Source organism: Myxine glutinosa, chromosome 2 (genome assembly GCF_964187855.1).
Source record: "Myxine glutinosa chromosome 2, kmMyxGlut1.1, whole genome shotgun sequence".
Lineage (NCBI taxonomy): Eukaryota > Metazoa > Chordata > Myxini > Myxiniformes > Myxinidae > Myxine > Myxine glutinosa.
Window position 1 is genome coordinate 150,454,907 of NC_136262.1, and position 26,696 is coordinate 150,481,602.

Here is a 26,696-nt window from a genome sequence, read left to right on the forward strand (position 1 = left end):
AGATGTCCTGATTAATCCCTAAAAGTTTTGGCTTCCTCAGTCAAATCCTCCCCGAGTTTATAAAACATACATATACATATATATATACGTTCCCTCCATTATATTTAGATCGAAAGACGCATCAGCGATCTCTTTAAAGCTATGTTTGCAGCACCTCATGAATATCTGGAGACAGGGTCATTTACAAGTAGGAAATGCTTCTAGAAGCAAAGGAAAATAGTAATCAGACGGGATTGCGCAGTCATAATGCACTTACCTTAGAACTGTCTGGTCTTGGTTTGATTCCTGGCCGATATAAATTATCACCTTGGTGCTTTTCAGCAGGCAAAAGCATAAAGGCAAAAACATAAATGGACATTAAGCTGGCTGCACTCATCCACTGGCATTGGTGGACGTCAAAGGTTCCTCAGCATATTTTGCTAAGGTGAGTTATCACCAGCACCTGGCCAAATTTTTGCCTCTTTCAGTCAAACAACTGAACATGGGTGAAAAACTTTCCCTGGCCGACCCAATAAAAAGATGGAAATAATTGGGGATATAAAATAACCAGAAGTAAATGAAGAAATATGGTTTTGTTTTAAGCGGAAAATGCTGTACTCTACTACAAAAAGGGAATGCTTCAACCAATCCTTCGCCACATGCAGAATATAACCCTGATTGTCCAGGAACCTCACTGTGATCCAACCACAGCAATGACCATTTGGCCTTGCATTCAGGGAGTATTAACGGGGTAGAAAATATCAAGGTTTTGGATGGGGAAGATAAGACATGGTGGTGAACAGCTGTTCTGAAGACACGGAGGTTGGAGTTCGATTGAACAGAGTGAGGGAGTTTGTTCCAGAGGCGGGGAAAAGAGTGCAGGTGAGTAGAGTATTGATTTTGCCAGTTTCACCAGAAGAGGGTTGCTGGCAGATCTTGTGCATCCCAAAGGAATATTTGGGGGGGGGGGGGGGAGAGGGGAGAGGGCAGAACACAGAGCTGGGGGAGCTAGGCCGAAGAAGAGTCAGTAGAACATAGAAAGACGACCAACCTGCCTGCGGTGAGAGAGTGAAAGCCCCTCAGAATCAGCTTCATCGTGGGAGATATCAATGATTCGAAAAGCTTTCGTTTCTACAATGTGAAGCTGAGCTAGGTGTGAGGCAGGAGCACCAGCCCAGAGGGGAGGACAGTATTCCATCAAGCTGCAGATTAAAGCTTTGTATGTGGTGAGGAGCTCAGGTGTGACAAGGAAGGACTTCGCACGATGGAAGATGCCCAGTCAGCGGCTCGCTTTGGAGGCCCGCTTGGAAATTTGGTTTTCCCAGGAAAGATCATGGCAGATAGTGAGACTCAAAAGCTTGTGTGACAGAACCTCTTCGAGAGGATTGTTGAGAAAGTAGATGGGAGGGTTGTCCAGTTGGTCTTTTCGGAGAGACAAAGTAAGTGTGAGATTTGTCAGGATTGAAAGACATGTTCCACTTGTTTGACCAGTCTGTGATTTTGTCCAGGTCTGCAGAGAGTGAGGAGGCTGCAGCTACCGATCTGAGGGTTGAGATATGGAGCGGCAGAGAGTGGAGTCATCAGCAAAGAGATGGAGAGGATTTTCCAGAGTCAGAGAGATCATTGATGAAGACCAGAAAAGCACAGGGCCAAGAACGCTACCTTGAAGAACGACAGCCTGGACAGGAAGGGGAAATGAGGGAATTCCATTTGGAGCCACATGTTGATTATAACAAGAGAGGAAGTCCACCAGCCATGCGTTGAGGTAACCATTGATTCCATAAGAGGAGAGTTTGGTGAGCAGAGCGGGGTGCCAGACCGTATCGAAGGCACGAGATATGTCAAGGGAGACGGCTCTGATTAACTGTCTGGCGTTGAGGACCTCCATCCATTGTTGAGACAGCAGAAGCAGCATGTCCAGAGTAGAATGACCTGGTCTGAATCCAAATTGATGATCAGCCATTGGAGAAGAGGGAGGATTTAATATCAGCAATTCTCTGTATTCGGAAGGAAAGATTTAATATCTGTTTAGCCTGGACTCGAAATTCTGACCCAGCTGCAAGCTGTCTTCCTGGTGTTTCACAGGCAGAGTGATTCATCAAAGCAAGCGCCATACTCGGATGGATGTTAAACTCGCATCCCACCTGCCGACATTAGTTGTTAGTCGTTAAAGATCCCACAGTGTTATGAAGAGTAGGCGAGCTATCACCAGCATCATGAACAAATTCCAAATTCCTGCCTGAACCACTTTGTGAAACGTCACGCCTGGCCAGCATATTCCTTAAAGACTTGGCGAAAAAACATTCCATGGCCAACTCCACAAGAATGTCGGAATAATTGTGGCGGTTTAAAGAAGAATAAATTGATTGCACAAATCATGAGAATGGCACTTGTAGAAAGCATCATCTCATTCATTCTGAACAAAAATACCATCGTTAACTGAACACGCTGCGATTACGGCCCAGATACCCGTATCATGTCATTGGCATGGGTTTCTTGGCATGGCATGTCAGTTTCTTGGCATGCGTTATCAACATCAAAAATGTAATTCTTCACTCACATCGGGTCATAGGTCAGATATATGAAGTTTGATTTTCAGACAAACATTTCAATTCAACCAATTATGGCTGGAGTATCACCACCAATGACGTCATTGTTATCACCCTATGCACCACATGGGGAGTTCATGACATGACAAGATTAAAAAACAAATTCGTTAAGTGGTTTCGGAGAACATTTCCAATTTTTTTCCCTTTAATCCAATATGGCTGCTTTACCATGTGACCTATGATGTCAGAATTAGTAATACAATATTCTCCATTGGGGAGCCCCTCCTGAGTATAATTGAAAATTTCGCATCCATCAGACAAGCAGTTGTCGAGAAAACCATTTTTAGAGCAAAGATATATACATACGGACACACAGACAATAGTCTTGCATCCCCTTCGGAGCAAGACTAATTATTACAAGGAAAATTCTGTATCTCATTCAATTCGTACAAAAAAACCCCATACACAGTATTCTAATTTACGACTCGTCTCATCATGCCTGCAAGTACACACAGGTCATATCGTAATAGAAGCATTTACATATATAACACCTTCCTTCTGAGGTAGCAGGTAATCAAAATGAGCATTCCGAGTCTCTGCACAGAGATGTAGAAACAATGAAGCACGAGAGAGACATATGCAACACAGGAGGGATGAAAGTTGCGAGACACCTTTCTCTTATTAACTTCGATCACAAAAGGCCGTTTGCGGAATACTGAGCAAAGGTTAGCAAAAGAGAGGACAAGGAGGAGCAACTACCTTTTTAGCTCCCTCTCTGAAAAGTCTCAAAATGCTTATTGCCAGTGATATTGATGTGTTTCCTTCATAGACCACAACATGAATGACAAATATACCGGCTGTGAGGCTCAGACTCGCCTGGATTCTCCGAGCAGCACCTGCTCACACTCCCGAGTCTCGACTCTTGGTGGCTGAATGTGGATGGCTCAGGCTGGACGCTCTCATTCCACCTCCCCTTCCCAATAGGTTGGCAGCTCACCTCAACTCAACGGAGCTCCAACTCACTTCCGCTCTGGCTCCTGCCCTCAGCAAGAACACCACCACTGTGTGTGCTGCTGCACAGGTTAAAATAGCAAATTTGCCCTTTCAAGCAGGCACTGCCAGCTCCAGGCTGGCATCAATGTTATGGCCCTTTTGTTCCCTTCCTCCAGTAGGTCCCACACCATTATAAAGCTCCCACTTATCGAATAATACCATGACAAAATCAAAATGTGACATGTATGCCAAGGCTGTTCAGCATTTAATGAGTTGTAAATGGGTGAAAGCACTATTAACCATGACAAGGTTTGCACACATCTGACTTGAAGCAATGCATTGTACATATGACCTCAAGCCACAAATTGTCACATGGTATAATACCTACCCACTTTGCTTGTATCAGTAGTTTGTAAGTAGATTCGTCATTCAACCAAAGACAAAAATATTCAGACTACCACAAAACATTTATAAAAACTGGGGCCCTTAATTAAGTTGTAGATGCAAAGCTTTTAAATTACATTCTTAAGAAATTATTCCTCGCCACTCTCCAATTCAAGCACCTCAGGGCCTGACCTCTTCCAATTCGCAAATTTTTATGTTGCGATTCTGGCAAAAACAGAAAGCTTTTCCATGTCTGCGATGATTTAAACAGCCACCATACAAGCTGCCTGAATATCAGATCTGCCCAAAGCAACCATGGCACTGCAGCAAAGGTCTTTTGTGACTCTGTGGGTCTGACCCAATCTATAACCTTCCCAACCATGATTTCTGCAACTGGTAGGTCATCCCTCTTGGACGCAGTTACGACCAACATTCCATCCGATCTCTCCCGTTATTTATTTCTGCCTCATTTGGATCCTCTGACCATGTTCTTGTCAAAACCCACATCTTTCAGGCCCAGGGGAGCATCCTCAACGATGCAATTGACCCTGTCACAACAGGATTGAACTGCCATCTCCACAACATCTTGAATTGGTTCTGCCTGGGCATACCTCCAGAAAGGCCTACTTTCCTCTCATGCGCTAGTTTGTTCCATCCCATTTACGGCTATTCTATCCATCCTCTTTGCTCTGCAACATTGAATTATGTGGGAAGGTTGTTGCAGTCGAGCTGTTTGCTTAATCAAAATGCAAAGCCGACCACGACTGAAGTCGCTCTCCAAGGATCGCAAGAGGTGCATGTCCATCGTGAGTCAAGCCAATAAACATCATTTTGCAAATCTTAAAGCTGAACTCTTAACCAGTCTCCCTCTTCAAGGTTATGGTGGTACATTCTCAAATACATCTCAGGTGTATGCTTCACTTAAATCTCCTTTGCCTGCAAAATCTCAAACTCAACCCATCCAGAACTTTCTCACCCAAGAAGGTAAAAGTTATCTGCCATCGATCGCTCCAGTGATAAGCCCGGGTGGCATGAGTGCCCATGTTCTCAAATCCAGCTGTGCCTTTATTGCCCCCCTATTCCTGTCAGAAGATATCACTTCTGTCAACAAGGAGGATGAAAAAACAGACCTCTCGACTACACACGAGAATGAGACGAGTTAATATTTCAGAAAAAGATAGACACTTTTTTTTAGATAGATACTTCTAATAGATAGATATAAAGATAGATAGATACTTAGAAAAGATAAAGATAGATAAGCGTCTTTGGGCTCCTTGAAAAGCGCGATATAAAATAAATGTATTATTATTATTATTATTATACTTTACCGGGCATTTTTAATAGAAATAGGTAACATGACTTTCTAACCTAATTTTGGTATTCCGATTCTAAAAAAAAAAAGAAAAAAAAAAAGAAGTGATATAACCCCAATCTTCAATGCCAAAACCATCACCAGAATCGGCACTTGTAGCATTCGAACGCTCTCTCAGTGTAAGGATGGCCCAGGTGTTGTGTGAGATGAAGGTCCATCGACTTGACATCCTGGGTATCAGTGTGCTGGACGGGCCAAGGACGAATCAGTGGCAAGGATGGAACAGTTCTGCACTCTGAACATTAAGAACCCCATACATATGGAGTCGGACTCTTCCTCAATGGGCCATCGACACAAGCTCCAGTTGGATGGAAACCAGTAAATCATCACATCATCACTGCTAGATTCCATACCAGACATGCTAAAGTTACTGTGGTGCAGGTTTATGTACCAACAGAGGTAGACACCTCAAAGGAAAAATACGACTTACCAACAATTGCACGAATGCCGGATGAAGTACCCAAGCTTCGACATAAAGCTGTTGATTGGCGATTGATGAGGAATGAACAGCCTAAGTGGGCCCTATAGATCTGCAAGCATGCTCAATGAAATTGAAGACTGGCTACTGGAATTTTGCTCCATGAACGGACTCATCATTGGAAACACCTTTCTTTAAACACAAAGGCATTCATAAAACGAGAACAGCACTCAGTAGAGAGCATACCTCCGCCTGGTTGGCCACATGGTGAAGAATCACTTAAATATTCTACTATCTGGATGCAGATCTGGATCTTCACCAAAATTGAATCGATTCTTCGTCACACACACAACCGGTTTCGTACAACATTTCAACCATAACTTTTTGAGATATCCTGCTATGTATCGTTTTTGGCCCTATCTCCCAATAGTGAAGAATCACCTGAAAAATTAAATAATTCTCATATCCGAATCCATATTCGGATCTTCACCGAAATCAAATCAAATCGTCCTCGTCACATTCGCTACATCTCTGCGAAATTTCGTCCGAATCAGTCCACAACCTTTTGGGATATTCTGTTCACAAACAAACAGATAAACAGACGGGTGAAAACAACCTACATCCACCTTTGGTGGCAGAGGTAAAGACATAGCGATCCCAGACAGAAATACCTTGAATGAGAAAGACTATATAATATATATGCATCAGTAAGAGATGGAAGTCATCTGGATTCTCTCTTTGGTTGAAACCACGAACGAGGAAGCACACTGACATCGTTGGCGACAATATCAAAACCTGCAACTGTCTGGGTCCAGAATAGACATTTAAAATGCTGGAAAGCAATTACAAAGGGGAAAAGCTTCCCTATATAATGCAGACAATTTTCTGTTCCGTGTTAAAAAAGAAAATAGAATTTGACGTGAATGCATCAACGGATATGCCTCTGCCAAAGGTCACATGACCTTTGGCGTCAAAATCCAATCAGTTTACCTTTGCTTTGCATTACAGTACATACTTGTACAATGTTTGGTCAAAATCCCCTCAGCGATTCACAAGTTACCATTTAAGCACAAGTTGTGCATTGGAACACCAAAACAAATTTAATGTTTTTTTTTGTTTTTTTTATTGGGAATATTATTGGGATTATTTTCTCAAAAAGAATGAAAATAAACCCACAGGTGACACTTAAGCAAAACATTTACATCTCTCAAAGTAGTTTCTCTTAATTTCATACAGCACCAATCTTTCAACTTTTCCCATCCACAAACTGCAGGCATAACCTAATAGAGCGCGCACGCGCACGCGCACGCACACACACACACACACACACACACACACACACACACACACACACACACACACACACACACACACACACACACACACACACACACACACACACACACACACACACACACACACACGCGTTTGATATGCGTTTATCCCCTAAAATGTTCTTTTTTTTTGTTTGTTTGCTTTGTTTAATCCCATTCTCTCACGATTTTCATTTCACATCATGGTAATAAGTCAGGAGAACCAAAGTGAGAACAAAAACAGAGTGCAGCAAAATTTCCACAAATGTGTCTGGATCCAAATTTCCATTTCCTTTTAAATGGCAATACATACATTATTTGACATCACTGGTGACCATCACAAGCAATGGTAAATATAACGACACAGACGGGTGGTAAATATTAGTTTAAAATGATAAGGACAACAAAGCCCGTCGTAAAGATCGGCTGTGAGAATGTAATGATTGATAGTCATACGTCATACAAAATAATGAAAACAACCAGGGCAGTGGTAAGAAAAAAGTAGTTGATTAAAATTAACCAAGACGACCGACTCACTATTACTTCCTACATAAGCTGGAACGCTCACGATCATTTCAACAAAAAGTACAACACGAAAGATGCGAGTGCAAACTCAAACAATGTCGATCTCAAAAAATAATTACAATGGAAAAAAAATAGGAAATAACTAATTACAACAAAATCCGTACGGAAAATATTGGAAACTCAGTGGATGAAACTAAATGCAAGGTCTTCAAGATGGGGATTCAAAGAGTTCAATTCTTTTTCTTCGTGCCCAAGTGGTTGAGAGTACAATAGTGCAATCAAAGTTCATCAGAATCATGAGTTGCCGATGGTATCCTCTGTTCGCTATCGTTCTCTTGGTGCTTGCCATTGTTGGCTTCTTCATGCTTGCTGCCCGTCCCCTCTGTGCCTTTCTCACCGCCTTCCCCTTCTGAAACCCTCTCTTCACCCGCCCCCTCTACGCCTCCCTTTACTCCCACATCCTCCGTCTCTTTGCCTCTCTCTCCGCCTACCCCATCTGCCTCTGATTCTCTTTTACCGCCCGCCCCCTCTTGACCACTCTGGTTCGTATTTGTGTCATTTTCTTCTGCAGGCTTCTTTTTTGACACTGAAAATAAATCACAAAAGAATGACGTTAAAAATCAACAAACTAAAAAACATTCCAATTTTCATAATGCAACATTACTCATTGCTCAAAACAACTGAAGAGTTCATGAAGCACCTTACCCCGTGCTGTCTTCAGAAACAAGAATGTGGGTGGCATCTACGTGCGGAAAATGTAATTGGTCGTGACGACGTAAACTGCCGTAATATTTTGTCGATGTACTATTAAACAGAAGGATTTTGAAAGTGCCAAAGGCGATTTATTTTCTACATTGTTCAAGTATATACTTCAATTAAAATAAAAGTAAGATTTTAATGTTTATAGGGAAAAAAATTCCAGAAGTTTACCACCAATGATGCAGCGTCTTTTACGCCACCTATTTAACAGTTCATTAGTTCTTCACGCCTGTTGCTCGTTTATGACATCCTCAAAAAACAGGAAGTTTCCTGTTTGGAACGATCTTCAATTTTGTTTGACTGCCAGACAGGCGGAAAGACGAAAAACATTATCTCGCTCCTCTGCGCATGTGCAAGCAGGACAAATTCGGAGACAAAGCACAGTAAGACCCCAACATTCGCGGGGGATTCGTTCCTGAAAAATGCCATGAATGTCGAATCCGTGAATGTGCAGGGTCAAACTCAATAGCATCCAAGATGTGACAGAAGGTGCAGCAAGTGTAATAAGCTTTAAAGGTTGAAATTACTCCTTGGTCGAGTGGCTGAATCAGGGAGATGGTGTTGGGTGGCAGGAACATGACCTCGATATTGGCATAGGCCAAATTCAGCACCTCAGGGTAGCCAGGAGCATTGACCACCAGCAGGAGAAACTTGAAGATGTTCTTGTCTGCCCGGCACCTCTCCACTTGTGGAACCTATCCATGAAGATGGCAGCTGTTACCCACGCCTTTTTGTTTGCCCTTCAAAATACAGGCAGAGTTTCCTTGTTTTTTCCCTTGAGAGCACACAGGTTTCGGGAATGGTACAGCGTCATTGGCTTAATCACGCAGTCCCATTTAACGTTGGCACAGAGAATAGACACCCAGTCCTTAGCAGCCTTGAAACCCGATGCTGTCTTCTCTCACTTCGAGATGAAAGTCCTTATGGGCATTTTCTTCCAGAAAAGGCTGGTCTCATCTGCGTTGAAGACCTGCTCTGGTAGATACCCCTTCTCGATGAGCTGTGCAAGTTGAGCAGGGGAACTTTGAGCTGCCTCATTCTCCAATGAGGCACGCTCACCTGTGAGCTTTAGACCGCATCGCTCCTTCAAGCAGTGAAAACAACCCCTGCTGGCTTGGAAGGAAATGGGGACAATCGTACTCGAATCACTCATGTTTGCAGCACCATCCTCGCCAGCCAGATGATCGTACATCTGCTTTGCCTTTTCATGAATCAGAGGTCTGCTTAAAGGCACATTTCTTTGGGCATTGTCCTCTACCCACACATTTAATGCCTTCTCCATTGCTTCGATATGGTCAAGGACCTGGGTAACCACTTTGGTGCTGGGTACTGATCTCGCCACGACACTTCCGCGAATCACCTTCTCGTTATTCTATATGTAGCGCACAGTCGACTCATCCACACCATAGTGTCTGCCCACAGGGGCCGCACTCTCACCGTTTTGTCGTCAGTCAAGCAGCTCCACTTTCTGGCTCAGGCTCATGGCTTTTTTGTGTACTTCTTGGGAGCAGATATCTCCTGCACTACTCCTTGTACACTTAAGACCCATGAGCGAATGATGTGCTCAAAAGTGCACGAGCGCCAGGAATCACAGCAGGTCAAAGTAGTGGGACGAACGATGAGCGCAAAAAGAATGCGACCCATGACAATGGAGGAGGGGTGGTTAGTGTGCTCATTGTGGTGGATGTCGGTGGTGGGGGATGTTAAACGCACTGGGTACTGATCTGCTGTATCATATATCGTTTTAGAACTGTTATGTGCAAATTCGTGGCAAATAAAAAAAAAAAGAAAAAAAAAAGGTTTACGCAACTGGTGGCAAACCAGTTTGTGGGTGGTGAAAGATTGTTTTAGAACTGTTACGCGCATGGCTCATGGATGATGGTTTACGTAGATGGTGGCAAATGGTTGGCGTGGGCAGTGAAAGATCGTTTTAGAACTGCATTATGCATGCGTCTCGTGGAAGATGGGTTTTTGCACCCGAGAGAAACCGTGAATTAACAGGGCCACTAATGCAGAAGCAGGTCAAACTTCCAGTAGAGAGGTGAAGGAAGCTCATTCATGGCTATAGGAAGCACTTGACTGCAGTTATTTTGTCCAACGGCTGGAGCTACCAAATATGAAGTCTGGGGTATCAATAATTTTGCCAACGCCATTTCTTTTTATTTTCTGATTTAAAAGGATATATTAAGATCTGAATCAAAAATAAAGGTTCTGTAATATTAACAGTGAAATAAAGAATTGTGGAGACCAAATACTTTTGTCAATTTCAACTTATTTTTAGAGAAAATTGTGAGTTATTTTTAAAAAGTGCAAGGGTGCCAATATTTTTGGCCAATATTATTATTATTTTCCAAAAATATTATTATTTTGGCCAATATTATTTTCGAAAAGCTGGAAGGTGTGAAAACATTTTGCTACCTCGGAGACATGCTGAATGGAGAAGGTGGATCAGACTCGGCAGTATTAACAGTTGCCAGAGTGAGATGTGTATGGAAGAAGTTTCGGGAACTGAGTGGCGTGCTGATGAGAAGGGGAGTGTCGTTGCAGCTGAAGGGAAAGGTGTATGCTGCATGTGCAAGAAGTGTTATGATTTATGGGAGCGAGACATGGGTAATGAACGTAGAGCAGCAACGAAGGCTGGAAAGGGTGGAAATGCGAATGGTTCAGCGGATGTGCGGAGTATCGTTGAGAGAGAGGAAGACAAATGATGAATTTTTATTTTTTTATTTTTTTTTGGTACACAAGATCAAGGCTCGTGAAAGAGCTACCATTGAATGAATGAATGAATGATCGTTTTAAGGCCATTTTCCACGCGAGAGCGGGGGTTAGCCTTGCGGGCCCCATGACAATCATGGTTCCCTGTTTGAGGCAATGTTTTTATGGCCGGATGCCCTTCCTGACGCCAACCTTTGGTCACGCTCTTACGATGCGCAGGGATACAGTGTGCCTATTCTGAAACGGGGTATACACCGTGATCATTCATCCCAGCAAGCTGGTACTCAATTTGCCGACCTCGGAAGGATGACAGGCTGAGTCAACCCCCCTGGCGTTAATTCAGTGATCGACCGGGATTTGAACCCAAAATCCTAGGATCCCAAGCCGGCACCCTAACCGCTAAGCCAACACCAGGCGACACCTGAGCCACAACACCAGAAAGAGCTAACATTAATCACACAAAAAGTCAAACCCACACACAAAACATAAGGGGAGCAGCAGACAAGATGGGGAGAGAGGGGGAAGGACACAAACACAACATTTGAGAGCAGGGACAACGGGAGAAATGTGAGAGGGGGAGGGCTTTGGGAGAGGTGGGAGAGGTATAAAACATATGAACACTGCAAGAACTTCCAGGAAAGAAGTTGGAATTTCAAAAAAAGAAAAAAGAAAAAAAAAATATCTGGGGTGAATTAGCTAGGGGTAGAAAAGATCAAAGTTTTGGATGGGGGAAGATAAGAGATGGTGGTGAACAGCTGTTTTAAAGACCTGGAGGGAGGAGTGGGATTGAAGGGAGTGCGGGAGTTTGTTCCAGAGGCGGGACAAAAGGGGAATGAAAGAGTGAAGGTGAGCAGAGAGCCTAGATTTTGGCAGTTTAACCATAAGAGGGTTGCAGGCAGATCTTGTGCGACCTGAAGGAATATTGGGGGGACAGAGCACAGAGAGAGCTGGGGGAGCAAGGCCGGAGAGGAGTCGGTAGAAGACAGAAAGACCACCACCCTGCCTGCGGTGAGTGAGTGAAAGGCCCTCGGAGTTAACTTCATCGCAGGAGATTCCAATGATTCTGAAAGCTTTGGTTTCAACAGCGTGAAGCCAAGCTAGGTGTGAGGCAGGAGCACCAGCCCAGAGGGGGGAACAGTATTCCATTGAGCTGCGGATGAAAGCCTTGTATGTGGTGAGGAGCTCAGGTGTGCCAAGGAAGGACTTCGCACGACGGAGGATGCCCAGTCGGCGACTGGCTTTGGAGGCCAGCTTGGAAATGTGATTTTCCCAAGAAAGATCATGGCAGATAGTGAGACCCAAAAGCTTGAGCGACAGAACTTATTGGAGAGGATTGTTGAGAAAGTAGATGGGAGGGTTTTCCAGTCGGTCCTTTCGGAGAGACATTGTAAGAGTGTGCGATTTGTTGGGATTGAAAGACATGTTCCACTTGTTTGACCACTCTGTGATTTTCTCCAGGTCTGCAGAGAGTGAGGAGGCTGCAGACTGCCGATCTGAGGGATGAGGAATGGAGCGGCAGATAGTGGAGTCATCAGCAAAGAGATAGAGAGGATTTTCCAGAGAGTTGGAGAGATCATTGATGAAGACCAGAAATAGCACAGTGCCCAGAACACTACCTTGGGGAACTCCAGCCAGAACAGGAAGGGGAGATGAGAGAAATCCATTCAGGACCACACGTTGCCTTCGACCAGAGAGGAAGTCCGCAAGCCATGAGTGGAGATTTCCATGGATACCATAGGAGGAGAGTTTGGTGAGCAGAGCTGGGTGCCAGTCCGTATCGAAAGCACGTGATATGTCAAGTGACACAGCTCTGATTTCCTGTTTGGCATTGAGGACCTCCATCCATTGTTGAGACAGCAGAAGCAACATGTGCAGAGTAGAATGACCTGGTCTGAATCCAAATTGATGATCAGAGATCAAGCTATTGGAGAAGAGGAAGGATTTGATATCCGAAGCAATGATGGATTCCATGACTTTGCTGATAATTATTGGAAGCAGGCTGGTTGGTCTGTAGTTGCAAGGAACCGTTTTTGCACCTTTTTGGTGTAAAGTGGTAATGTTTGCTGATTTCCAAGATGCTGGAAGATGACCTTGAGCAAAAGAGGGTGAAAAGAACAGAGAGAGGGTGAGATAGAGTGGCAGAGCAGGATTTTAGGACCCGTGGGCTGATACCGTCTGGTCCAGTTGCAGAATCAGAGTTGAGGTTTGACAGAAACTTCTCCACCTTGTCAGGAGAGAAGGACACAGAGTCCAGGAGCAGTTGGGTTCGACTGGGAAAGGTGGGAACAGAGAGAGATGGGTTTGGGACACAAGATTTTGAGGCAAACACAAAGTTGAGGCATTCGGCTTTGTCACGTGCGGTGTCAACTGTGTAGCCATTTGAGGTAAGGGAGGGGATGGAGGGGGAACAAACACCAGAAACGGATTTGACCAGACGCCACCAGGATTTGGAGGAAGGAAACAGGTTTGAGAGTTCAATCTTGAGTGTGGAGAGATAGTGCTTCCTGGCACTCCTGAGGGTAGACACACACTTGTTCCGAGCTTGGTGGAAGGAACTGAGATTGCCTTCAGTTGGATTTGCCTTCCAAGAGAAAAAGTCAAGTTGTTTCAGGGCAACTGCCTCACCACAAGATTCAGTGTACCATGGACGGGAGGAAGGGTAAGACAACTGAAGACTAGATGGGATAAATCTGTGCATGAGAGAGAGCAGTTTGCTTTGGAAGTATTCCCAGGAAGAATTTATGTCAGAGGCAGTAGAGATGGGAGACCAGTCCAGATGATTGATGGCTGCTTGCAGACCGTGCCAGTCAGCCTGAGTGAAATGCCAGACTCGTCGGCGCTGAGGAGGTTCTCTGAGAATGGCCAGAGAGATGTCCACTTTAACAAGCACATGATCAGAAGAACCGATTGGAGCAGAAGAAGAGCAGCAGACTTTTTCAGGGAAGTTAGTCATAACCAAGTCCAGAAGAGAAGATGCTCCGTTGACTGAGATCCGGGTCGGGAAATTGACAGATTGTGTCAGTCACAGTGAGTCGCAGAAGTCCTTTGCTGAGGAGCCATGGCTGGTGAGAGAGGTACCCACACCCAGCCAACTGGCATGGTGACAATTGAAATCACCACATATGAGGAAGAGAGAGTTAGGATGAGTTGATAGAAGTTGGTCCATGTTGTCCGACAGCGAAATGTAAATTGAGTCATCACTGTTTGGAGGACGGTACAGAACACATATGAACAAAAGGTGGGAGCGGAGAGAGCAAGCCGTAGCCAGAGGTACTCCTGGGGGTGGGGTGGAGAGAGGGTAGTGCAAGGAGAGTGAGGAAGAGAGTTTTTGATAAAGATAGCCACCCCACCACCAGGACGAGGCTCAGGTCTATCATACCGGAGGAGGGAGTAACCAGGAAGAGATATTAAGGAATCAGAGACATCTTGAAGGAGGAAAGTTTCTGTTAAGCAGATCAAGTCTGGATTGTCAGAAGCAACCTGAATGGAGAGATCAATCAGGTTTGAGCGAAGGCCCCGGATGTTTGAGGTCCATACCGTTAATGAGGAGAGAGGGGGAGCATCGGGTGCAGGACAGGGGAGGGGAGAGGTAGGGTCAGATGAAGGATGAGAGGGGGAGGTAGGAAGAGCAGTTGATAGTGTGGCAGAGATTACAGAAGAGTTACAAGAAAGGGAAGGATGAGGAGGACGAAAGGTTTGATGGTGATGGGATGAGGCACAGTGAGGGGTTGTTTGAGGGGGGGGGGGCAGAGGAAGGTCGAAGGTTGGGGGAGGTGGAGGTATGAGATAGAAGGGAGACGAAGTGGGGAGGAGGCAGCTTTGAGAAGGAGGTGGGAGGAGGGAGAATTTGGGAGGGATGGTTGGGGGGTAAATTTGAAGGGGAGGGGTTGGGGGGGAGTTTTGAATGGGAGGGGCAAGGGGGGAGTTTAGGAGGGGAGGGGCATGGGGGGAGATTTGGAGGAGAGGGGCAAGGGGGGAGTTTAGGAGGAGATGGGCAAGGGGGGAGTTTAGGAGGGGAGGGGCATGGGGGGAGATTTGGAGGGGAGGGGCAAGGGGGGAGATTTGGCGGGGAGGGGCAAGGGGGGCGTTTAGAAGTGGATGATTAATGTGAAAGATGAACATTTATAACAAACTAGACGACCCATGACCCGTTGGGTCAATGTCAGTTTGAATAGATATGAGAATAGAACTAAAGCGAACGCTGGACATCATCAGGGAGATTATTTGGGCCAGCAAGCCATAAGGCTCACCTCTCCAGCGTTCTAAATCACTTACCTGTGACACGTGATTTCGGCCCTTATCTCCGATCACGTTTTTTTTTTTTTTTTTTTATAGAAAAAACACGCGACCCGTGGACGACCACGATTTTGTTGTCAGAGGACACTTCTGATGACGATGTTCTTTGTCGACGATCCTCCATTTACATAAACTCGCCTCGCACGTTCTCTTTCCTCTTCCCTCGACTGAGCGCCACATACTGAGCGCCACATACTGAGCTGACCATGCTGGAAGACCGGTTTCTCCAGGTAGACCAGCACATTCTCCATAGTTTGCCCTTGCGCCTTATGGATCGTCATTGCGAAGCAGGATTGTATGGGGAACTGGCAGCGCTGTAAAGGGATATCCTCAGCTTCCGACAGATTTAGTCGGATCCGAGGGAGCATTACAGTTTCGCCTTCAAACGTTGAACTTATGATCCTCGCAACTATAATATTTCGAAGCATGTCCTCAACAATCATGCGCGTCCCGTTGCAAAGTTTCGGAGGGTCCAAGTTCCGCATCAAAATGATAGGGGATCCTTTCTTGAGCTCGAGGTTGTGCGGCGACAATCCCGAGACTTCAACGGAATCTAGGAATTCCGTTGGGAAGTGCGTCGCATCAGTACCCTTAGTCACACTGTTGAACGCAGCATACTCCTTGCTAGCACCGGGGAACCTTGTGATGCATCTTGAATTGATGTTTCGCATCATATCGTTGAGGGGCACTAATATAGACCTTGCTGAAAAAACCTCCATCGGATTGGCGAATGATGGATATATGGTATCGATGCACTCATCAAGCCCACTCGCTGTCAGCAGTATATCCTCTGGCAAATCCATCTCATCATCTGCATTTTTCTCGATTCTATCCTCGCCGATGTCGAGCAAAAATCTTGAAAACTGCCCACTTCCGTCGGTCAGTCGCATATTCGTTCTCAAGTGAAACATTCCAAAGCTCTGCCATAAGTAGGACTTCTTTATGCACGCATTCTCAACGTCAGCATCACACCCTCTTTTCACCACGGGCAGAAGTTGATGGAAATCACCACAGCATATCGTCAAGATCCCTCCAAAAGGCTCGTCTTTGTCACATACATCACACAACGTGCGATCCACAGCCTCGAAACTCTCTCTCCTGATCATAGGACACTCATCCCACACGATGAGTTTTGTACTTCGAAAGAGGTCTGCGATAGTGGAATTTTTATCGATGTTGCATACGCCATCTTCCCTCGGTGTCAGAGGGATTTGGAACCTTGAGTGCGCTGTTCTTCCACCAGGCATGAGGGTAGCAGCTATGCCAGATGAGGCCACCGCAAGGGCAACTTCTCCACTCGCTTTCACTTTAGAGAGAATCAGGTTAATAAGAAACATCTTCCCTGTGCCTCCAGGTGCGTCAATGAAAATAATTGATGACTGATTCGTGCGGATGTTGCTATTCGCGTCCATAGACGTGAGGTGTGATTCGTTGTCCGCGTCCGTAGCGCCGTCGGAGGGTTGACACGACATTCTTCCTGCAAATAGTATTGTGTTTGTGCTATCGTTTTGCCGATCATCAAATGACAAATAAATTACATTGTGAAAATTAAAGATTTCAAATAAACCAATTTAAAGTGTATGCGCATATAAATAATAAAAAAAATCGAAGAAATATCTCTCGGTAATTTCCTGAAACATATTTTACTTCCAGGTAATAATGTTGAATGAAATAACGAAGATATATACTGTATGCCTGTTATTTTAGGCGGTGTATTTTCGTATATCAACGTGGCGCGATTTTTAAAATATATCTCTGCAATTTCCCGTGTGTGCGTGAATGTTCTCAATTATTTATTTTACCGAGTCTAAAACCATCGATAAAAATGAAATCAGATGGCGACTTAGATTGAAGATAAAGGCGTGAGACAGACTCAATGGCCTTGAAGATACAAGCCTTTCAGAATTCATTTTGTTCTATAAACGGAAACTTTCATCGGATTTTCTTCCCGTTTTTTTTTCAACCGAGTCTAAAACTATGTTAGCGACTGTGACAAATGAAATGATATATCGAATTTGATTTGAAATAAAACTGAGAGAGAGAGCAAGACACCACGGGCCTACAAAACAGGCCTCAAAGCTATGCGAGTTAATAAAATGGTGGATATTACTACTCTCTCAAAGGGGTAAGCCACGCCCCCGGACCGATCGAATGTTACACACAAACACGCAAGATTTCAATTTTATAATTATATATATAGATTGGGTTTGTTGTGATTTTCAAGTTAGCGATCCGTTAAATTGCGAAAGATGATGGGAATAGAGCCTGTGATTGATGCTGTAAAGAGGAACAGGTTGAGATGGTTTGGTCATGTGTTGAGGAAGGATGAAAGTGACTGGTTGAGAAGAGTGATGGAAATGAATGTAGAAGGAAGTAGAGGACGGGGAAGACCGAGAAAGACTTGGCTAAAGATGGTGGAAGAAGAAATGCGGGCAAGGGGGTTAAACAAGGAGAGATGCAGAAAATAGGGCAAAATGGAGAAGATTGTCATGGGGACCGCAAGGCTAACCCCCGCTCTTGCAGGGAAAATGGCCTTAAAATGCATGTTGTTGTTGTTGGTGCCAATGTTTTTGGCCACGACTGTAATTGCAATACATGCGATGCTGACGACACCAATTTACCAGAAGGCATCAGTTTACATACAAAAACATAATGTAAATATTGAATGCTACCCCTCTTCCACCTCCTCGACTTACCAACTGGTTTGGAAAAGCGAAGTTTGTTTCCAAGGATGTTCACCTCCCTATCCAACTCGGCTTTCCTTTCACGAAGGTCTGCTGCTTTTAAGTGTGGATTCTCCCAAGCTGGTAATGCAGCTTGCACTTTTATTGCTTCTTCGAGCCATGCCTGAAAAAAAAAGAAGAAAAAAAAAGAAGAGGAAAACAGAAGAACAATAAAAAAAGACGAACTGGAGGAATGATATTATATGGGACAGTAAAAGTAACTGTGATAAAAACTCAGCCAATAAACTGAATCTGGACATTGTCGATCTGGACCTTATGGGAGACGTTGCATCAATACCAAGATGGTGGATTTTCCCCATGTATTTTCTTATGAAATATTTAATAATTTATGCACAATGTTAGGGTTGAGAATGTCAAGAGGCTAAAAAAAAAAAAAAGAATCAAGAATGAGGCTCCAGTGAAGGCAAAAACTGGATCAAGTTCTTAGTCCAGAGAAAACTCTCAATGTATGGTGTCAAGTCAATTTTCAGATATCTACCCAATAAGGTTTATTTTAGATCATGGATTGAACAAATGAACATATTTGCAACAAACACTGGTCCGTTCCCAGATTCTACATGTAATCATCCATAAAGAAATACATGGAATAGAAAACACAAGACAAACTAGAACGGCACCAGGTAGAGTGCGCACACCTCCACCAGGCTGACTGTTTCCATCTTGTATCCCACTTGTAGGCCGGATTTGCATCAGGACCTTAAACCAAAATCTAATCAATTCATCCTTGTCACACACCCAACCAGTCCACCATGTTGTCTCCATCAATGCTGCATGTCTCAGTTACCACCTGCACCGCACAGCACCACTGATTTACAATTACAGGTGTAAAGTCGAAACCACAAAGTCTAAGTAGGGGTCTTCAAATCTTTTTGGTCTGAATGGATAAATACCAGGTGCCATTACCACATAATTAGGGGCAGATAGAAGAGAAGAACATTCGAAGGTATAAGCTCAACTCAACGCGGGGTCCACGAAGAATGTGGGGTCCACAAAGAACGCGGGGTCCCCAAAGAACGCGGGGTCCCCAAAGAACGCGGGGTCCCCAAAGAACAGGGGGTCCCCAAAGAACAGGGGGTCCCCAAAGAACAGGGGGTCCCCAAAGAACGTGGGGTCCCCAAAGAACGTGGGGTCCCCCAAAGAACGTGGGGTCCCCCAAAGAACGTGGGGTCCCCCAAAGAACGTGGGGTCCCCAAAGAACGTGGGGTCCCCAAAGAACGTGGGGTCCCCAAAGAACGTGGGGTCCCCAAAGAACGTGGGGTCCCCAAAGAACGTGGGGTCCCCAAAGAACGTGGGGTCCCCAAAGAACGTGGGGTCCCCAAAGAACGTGGGGTCCCCAAAGAACGTGGGGTCCCCAAAGAACGTGGGGTCCCCAAAGAACGTGGGGTCCCCAAAGAACGTGGGGTCCCCAAAGAACGTGGGGTCCCCAAAGAACGTGGGGTCCCCAAAGAACGTGGGGTCCCCAAAGAACGTGGGGTCCCCAAAGAACGTGGGGTCCCCAAAGAACGTGGGGTCCCCAAAGAACGTGGGGTCCCCAAAGAACGTGGGGTCCCCAAAGAACGTGGGGTCCCCAAAGAACGTGGGGTCCCCAAAGAACGTGGGGTCCCCAAAGAACGTGGGGTCCCCAAAGAACGTGGGGTCCCCAAAGAACGTGGGGTCCCCAAAGAACGTGGGGTCCCCAAAGAACGTGGGGTCCCCAATGAACGTGGGGTCCCCAATGAACGTGGGGTCCCCAATGAACGTGGGGTCCCCAAAGAACGTGGGGTCCCCAAAGAACGTGGGGTCCCCAAAGAACGTGGGGTCCCCAAAGAACGTGGGGTCCCCAAAGAACGTGGGGTCCCCAAAGAACGTGGGGTCCCCAAAGAACGTGGGGTCCCCAAAGAACGTGGGGTCCCCAAAGAACGTGGGGTCCCCAAAGAACGTGGGGTCCCCAAAGAACGTGGGGTCCCCAAAGAACGTGGGGTCCCCAAAGAACGTGGGGTCCCCAAAGAACGTGGGGTCCCCAAAGAACGTGGGGTCCCCAAAGAACGTGGGGTCCCCAAAGAACGTGGGGTCCCCAAGGAACGTGGGGTCCCCAAGGAACGTGGGGTCCCCAAGGAACGTGGGGTCCCCAAAGAACGTGGGGTCCCCAAAGAACGTGGGGTCCCCAAAGAACGTGGGGTCCCCAAAGAACGTGGGGTCCCCAAAGAACGTGGGGGCCCCATCATCCATTGATGGGGAATAGGATTAGCTCTCCAGATGGACTGATCAGAATGAGAAATCATTTGGGCACGGCTTTAATGGTAAATCTCTGAGAGGTTAAAAATTGCTCGATTTTTCCAGGAGTTTCAAAGACTTGGACAAGTTTCCCAGGACTTTCCAGTACAGTAATGGAAAATACTTTTTCATTTTTCCATTAATTCCAAGGAATGTGCGAACCCTGAATGTTTCTGAATGTGAGAGAGGGAATGAATATTTGGGCTGTGTGTCACAGTTTATGACAAGTGCGTGTTGAGAATGAACACAACCCCGAAGTATTCAAATCCTTTGAGAACATGGCAGCACACCAGATTGATAAGTATGGAGAAAGGACCACCTCAATCGCAGCACACCAGGTGTCTTGGCATAAATCAGCTCGCACACAATGCCCCATAGGGAGGAATTCAAATGAATCAAGGGGACATAGAGGTCCAGAGCACACAGCTTGAACAAGTTCACCTCACTCCATCTGTATACTCCTCCCCTCACTCTCGCTCTTCGCAATGACCTTTCTTCCCTCAGAATCTCACTCAATTTTGTCTCTCTCCTCCTGTTGGTGTCCCCCCTCATATTTCCAATGTTATTTTTCTTCTGTCTGTTATGTTCTGCTCATCCACAAGCCTAGGCTAAAGACACAAAATAAATTAATTAATTTTCACCTTAAAAGTCGCTCTCCAGCAACTCATCGTTTACCAAGAATGACACATCCATCACACTCCACGTCTCCAAGAGCTGTGCGACATTCAGCTTGACAGCATTCACGATGACAGCTTCGTGCTTGAAGCTTCGCAGAGTAACCTTTTATGCGTCATTCCTAGAGCTTCATAGCGCTCTAAACCAATCGGTAAAATGCATCATTCTGAGCTCAGACCAATCAGGTGCATTCTCAATTTAGTGATCATTTACCGCCTAATGAGCATCAACAAGTGGCAGGGCATGTTGCCGTATTTCCGAGACAACTCCTACCCAATTAGCCCCAGTCACAAAATGTTTGCTCTGGAAATTTCGAGATTTAAGAGAAGTTTTGAAGTTAACCTCCTTCCTCCACACCTTGGATCGCAACATGCCTCCAACGAGTGCCCAGAAGATCTAGCAGGTCCCCGATTGCCTTCACTTCTCTCAAGCACCAAATACTTTGGGTTTAAAGTTTATACAGGTTAGCTTACAAATTACATGTACAACAAGAAAATTCAAAGAACACCTTACCCTGTGAAGGCTTGAGGACATGGGTGGAGTCTGCACCCAAATTTGATTTGTCGAGATGATGTAAAATGCCATAATAGTTTGTCTATGCACTGCTAAACTAAAGGTTTTTGAAACTGCCAAAAAGGTCATTTGTGTTCTACAGTGTTCAAGTGTATAACTCAATTGAGATTTAAAAAAAAGATTTCAAACATAGAAAAAAATCTTTGGAAGTTTATCACCGTTGATGAAGCGTCTTATACACACACCACTTATTTAAGACATTACATGAGTTCTTCGTGCCTGTTTGTGTCCTTCATGACGTCAAACAGCAAGTTTCCTGTTGGTTCACGAGTTATCAAGTGACCACTATATTCGTCATGTGTGTGTCTGTCTGTCTGTCCGCAGCATAACTACCCGATGATATCATCCGGTCTTGATGAAACTTGGGTGGGAGGTTGATATCATGATCTAGTTGTGCCCTGCCTAGAGTGGGCGTATTGCGCCCATTGTGGGCGGAGCCACGCCCGAAAAAGATGTGTTTTTCGGGGGTAATCGAGTTCAAGTTACATCTTCTCCGAGGGGTTTGGTGGAATCTGACAGGGGTTTCGATATTTGGTTCGGCCAATGTTATGTGTCGAGCCCCACGGAGCTCGATTTTTCATTTTTTTTTTTTTCCCCCCATTTTTTATTTATTTATTATTATTATTATTTTTTCATTTCATTTTTCACCGAATTTTCGGTATTGTGTAGCTAACTAACCTCATAACTGATTATACATTATAATCTATCTCATTTCAAGGTCAGTAACCTTCGTTTTGACATTTCCAGGCCTGGCCTGTCTGGGCCTGTTTCGGTTATAGTCCGTCCTTTGTCAATGAATACCGCTCGCTCGTGAACGATCGTCATCTCCTGACTTGTTTGAAATTATTTTCAACTTTGTATCACTGTCAGACAGGCAGACAAAGTAAAAAAAAAAATTATCTCAAACCTCTCTGCACATGTGTAAGCGGGACGAATTCAGAGCCAAAGTACTGACAAACTAAGGTTCGTTTTCCGATTCATGGTCAAAATATATATTTTAAAATAACCACATTTAGAGGCCATTTTTCCCTGCAAAGCGGGGGTTGGCCTTTTTCGGGAACCATGGTTGTTGTTGTTTTTTGGTCCCCTTTTTGAAGCAATGTTTTACGGCCAGATGCCCTTCCTGACGCCAACCCTTTTTGCCGCCTTTTAACGACAAACAGGGAATTACCAGTGAACTGGTACTCAATTAGCTGACTGAGTCAACCCCCCTGGCGTTAATTCAGCGATTGACCGGGATTCGAACCCAGGATCCTAGGATCCTAAGCCGGCACCCTAGCCGCTAGCCCAACACCAGGGTTTGCAGCAATTGCAAAATTGCAAATAACATGCAATTTAAATTAAGTTGTTCCTCAATCATGAACTGACATTTGTGGAAAGACTGACATTTGTGGAAAGACAGACATGGGGAACAAATTGCTTAACCCCACTCTTCACTTCACGAAAGCTAGGAGGGGTAACAATAGCACAATTCCTCTCTAGAGGGGTTGGACAGGCAAGACAAAGACAGACAGATCCAAAATTAACACAAATAGGATGATAAAACTACTGTCCTACATATAAAATACCAAGTTTGGCTAAAAGTATTCATTCGATGGTGCTTATACCCCTGAAATAAAAAAAATAAAATAATTGACACAAGCTGATTACACCGGAACATACAAAAAAAAAAAAAGGAAAAAAAAAAAGGAGGAAATGAAGCAAGTAAGAAAGAAATGTAAGAGGAATCTATCAAATTACTGAGGTGTTATGAATCAAGGACTCGAGCCCAGCAATCTCCGTGGATGTCAGCATGTGCTGCTCAGCGGGGAAGAGCTTCGCGAGGCTGTAAATCGTCGATGGGGGTCAGGAAGGATATTGTGGGAGGAAGTCGAGGGAGCGGTTAGAAATGAAGGATTGTTTAAAGACAAAATGACAAAAACGGCAAGAAACAACAAATCAATCGGAGTTAAAATCATTATTCGAGGCCAAAATATTAACCAGAATGGAAGTTGTAAAACACAAAACAAGTGTGGGTAATTTAGAACAGTGCAAATAAATGGGTGTTAAGAGAAACAAACAAAAAAATTACCTAAGGAATGTGGAAGAATGGTTGAGTGTTACATTTAGTGCTTGGATGAGTGCAGGTCGAGCCTGTGCCTCCACCAGTCGAGTAGAAAGTCCACGCCATGCTGATCGAAGGCCTCTGTGTTTGTTCTTCAGCATCTGTCAGGGGAAAGGCTGATTACAAGATGTGTTATGGGAATAAAGTTCACTCGATCAGTTGGAAGTCTGTGCACCCACAAACAGTATGGTCCTGGATTCGATCTGAAACGACTAATTTATTCAACCAAAACAGGCAAGCAAGGAAAGCTGACACTTCGGGTGTTAACCCTGCCTGTCCCTATCTTTTGCTCCGAAGGGTTGATGCCCAAAACGTAAGTCTCTCCTTGTTTCCCTCCTAACCTCCTCCCGACGGCGAGCACACCCCATTCAACATCCTGTTGAATTAATCTGTACGTATATGAATACAACAACAACAACAACAGGCATTTTAAGGCCATTTTCCCTGCTTGAGTGGGGGGTAGCCAGGTATACGAATACATTTAAATGTAAATGGTTATACAGAAAAAATGAGAATGGTGTAAACTGTAAAGTAAAGCGATTGGAATAATTCATATTCATGTTTTCAATAATCTTTAAATACAACAGGTTTTTTTATGTGGTTTCATTTTGCAAAAATAATAGGGGGGGGATAGGTGGGAATTTTTGCAGATGTAAATGCTGGAAGAAGGAAAAGCAGAAAGAAATCAGGGGAAAGAGGAGAAAGGTTTGTGGAGAGCCAGAGGTACAAAAAAAATTTATGCCGCTACCGCAAGAGAGCGAGATGAATAACCATAGGTCATCCCTGATGAGAGAGATTTTACTTCCCAAGCCAAGTTTCATAATGAATGCAAGTACAGTAGAACGCCGATTTACGTCTCCCCTTTTTACGTCATTTAGCAAATACGTCGTTATGCTATTAATACCATTACCCAATTTGTGTTGCCTCAGCTCGCACGACGTCACTTTAAAAAGGCATATCTTTTATTCTCAAGCGTTTTCCGAACTTGCAAGACTGATAAAGATGCCAGAATACATCGCGAAAATACCAAATTGGGAGATCGCAAAATCACCGAAAACGTACGTACTGATTGAAATGTGCTGTGCTGCTGATTGGCTGAAAAGCATTGTAAAAGCGTTACCTCAAAAGTAAAATTAGAAGCTATTCGTCGAATGGATGCTGGTGAACGTGCTGTTAATGTTGCCGGGTTACGAAGTTTGTCAACGACGATACGTACCATCTATAAAAATGCCGCTGTGAGGAAGAAGAACAAGAAAAAGAAAAAAGAAGAAGGGATATCACTATTCACTAACTTCAACAGCTTCCTGAAGAAGTTTATTTATATTTACATATGCCTGGTAATTGTTATTTATTTATGTATATGTATACTGTATGTATATGAACTTGAACACAACCGTCATTAATCAAAAAAAGGGTAATATCATTGGTAAAGAGCAAATATAATATGTGATGTGGTGACAAGAGGAACACATTCCTTGCTTATTCCATTAATTTTTTTATGAAAAAAATAATAATAAACTGGTTTGATTTGTCATTTTGATATTCCTCACATTTTTCAGGAATGCATCCCCGACGTAAACCGAGGTCTGACAGTACCTTTATTCGAGTTAAGTGACAGATGTTGGTGATTGTTTTGAGCATTCTCATAGTGGGACAAGAGGTGTAGAGTATATCATAATTCACACAATAATTCACATAAAGAACAATACCTTGGTATCAGCTGCATATCCCTCCTCATCAAGCCAATTGGAGACAGTACGCAGGTTTGTCTCGAGTTCTGCTCGCTCCTCTGGCCTGGTCACTGCATGAAGCTCCTCATCCTCCAACTTCCTCTGGAATTATAAAGTAGCATTAGACCTAGTTGATAAACGTAAATAACTACTATTAAATAAAAAGAAAAATTGCAGAAGCTAAATTAATGTGTGCCAAATGTGTTGGCTCAAGATTACTGTATTGGCTAACCACAAATCAAGGCTATGTTGTGAGGTTTTCTGCTCGTTATCAAAGCTCGTTTGATTAAACAGATTTCCAACTTCAATCTCTCTTCCAGTCAGGTTATTTTTGCATTTTAAGGGTCAAATACAGTCCAGGGTCTGATAAGCAGCGCAGTCTCGGTTTGATTCCTGACCCAAGTATGTGTCGGATTTGGTGTGGCATAGGCAGGGAGGACTTGCAGAAAAAGGTGCACCGTCCCTCAGATGGACATTAGGCTGGGTACCTGTCTGCCAGTATCAACCGGTGGATGTTAAAGCTCCCACAATGTTTTTTGACAAAGTAGATGAGTTGTTGGCCAGCATCTTACTATAATTCACCAAATGTCCGTCTGTCTGTTCAAAGGTACCGTAAAAACTGCTGAACCGATCGCAAGGATATTTTGGGTGGGTCATCCTGGGACCCCTGGGAGTAAAATAGGCTATTTAGTTTTCCCGAATTCAGCTTTGGTCTCCAGCATTCTCAGGTTTGGACTCCCGAATAACATTCGCGTTCGCATAACGTTCATTGTGACGATGTTCTCATTGTGACGATCTTACTAAAATTCACCAAATGTCCATCTGTCTGTGCAAAGGTACCGTAAAAACTGCCGAACCGATCGCAAAGATATTTTGGGTGGGTAATCCTGGAATCTCCAGGAATAAAATAGGCTATTTAGTTTTCCCAATTTCAGCTTTGGTCTCCAGCATTCTCAGGTTTGGACTCCCGCATAACATTCGCGTTCGCATAACGTTCATTGTGACGATGTTTTCATTGTGACGATGTTGTGACGATGTATGTGTTCACGGTAGTGTTTGACGTGACGGTGTGAACGTAATTTCGTAATGTTTTTCGTTTCGTAATCCTTTAATGAACGTTTATTGTTTAATGAACGTTTAATGTTTAATGAACGTTTAATGTTTAAGGAACGTTTAATGCCCTTCGATGTCCGGGGCCGCACACGCGCTACACTGGATGGGCCAGCGTGTACCTTGCCCTTCGCCGTCAGGCTCGGGTAAACCACTGAGCCCCATCCGCGATGGGGACTGGGGCTTGAGACAGTGTCCCACGAA

At 44.5% G+C, this 26,696-nt stretch overlaps 1 protein-coding gene across 2 annotated transcripts in view; it reads right to left on the reverse strand.

Annotated features, from left to right (window-relative positions):
• Positions 1 to 7,278: 7,278 nt before the first annotated feature.
• The window catches only part of HYOU1 (hypoxia up-regulated 1), a 157,213-nt gene continuing 137,795 nt past the window's right edge, over positions 7,279 to 26,696 (reverse strand). For both annotated transcript variants that reach the window (XM_068106973.2, XM_068106972.2), the window contains exons 20-24: positions 25,362 to 25,484; positions 23,620 to 23,753; positions 23,289 to 23,373; positions 18,000 to 18,150; positions 7,279 to 8,119 (exon numbers count right to left, since the gene is read on the reverse strand). In XM_068106973.2, the coding sequence (XP_067963074.2) occupies positions 7,812 to 8,119; positions 18,000 to 18,150; positions 23,289 to 23,373; positions 23,620 to 23,753; positions 25,362 to 25,484 (801 nt within the window). In that variant the 3' untranslated portion in view covers positions 7,279 to 7,811. The remainder of the gene's footprint in view (positions 8,120 to 17,999; positions 18,151 to 23,288; positions 23,374 to 23,619; positions 23,754 to 25,361; positions 25,485 to 26,696) is intronic.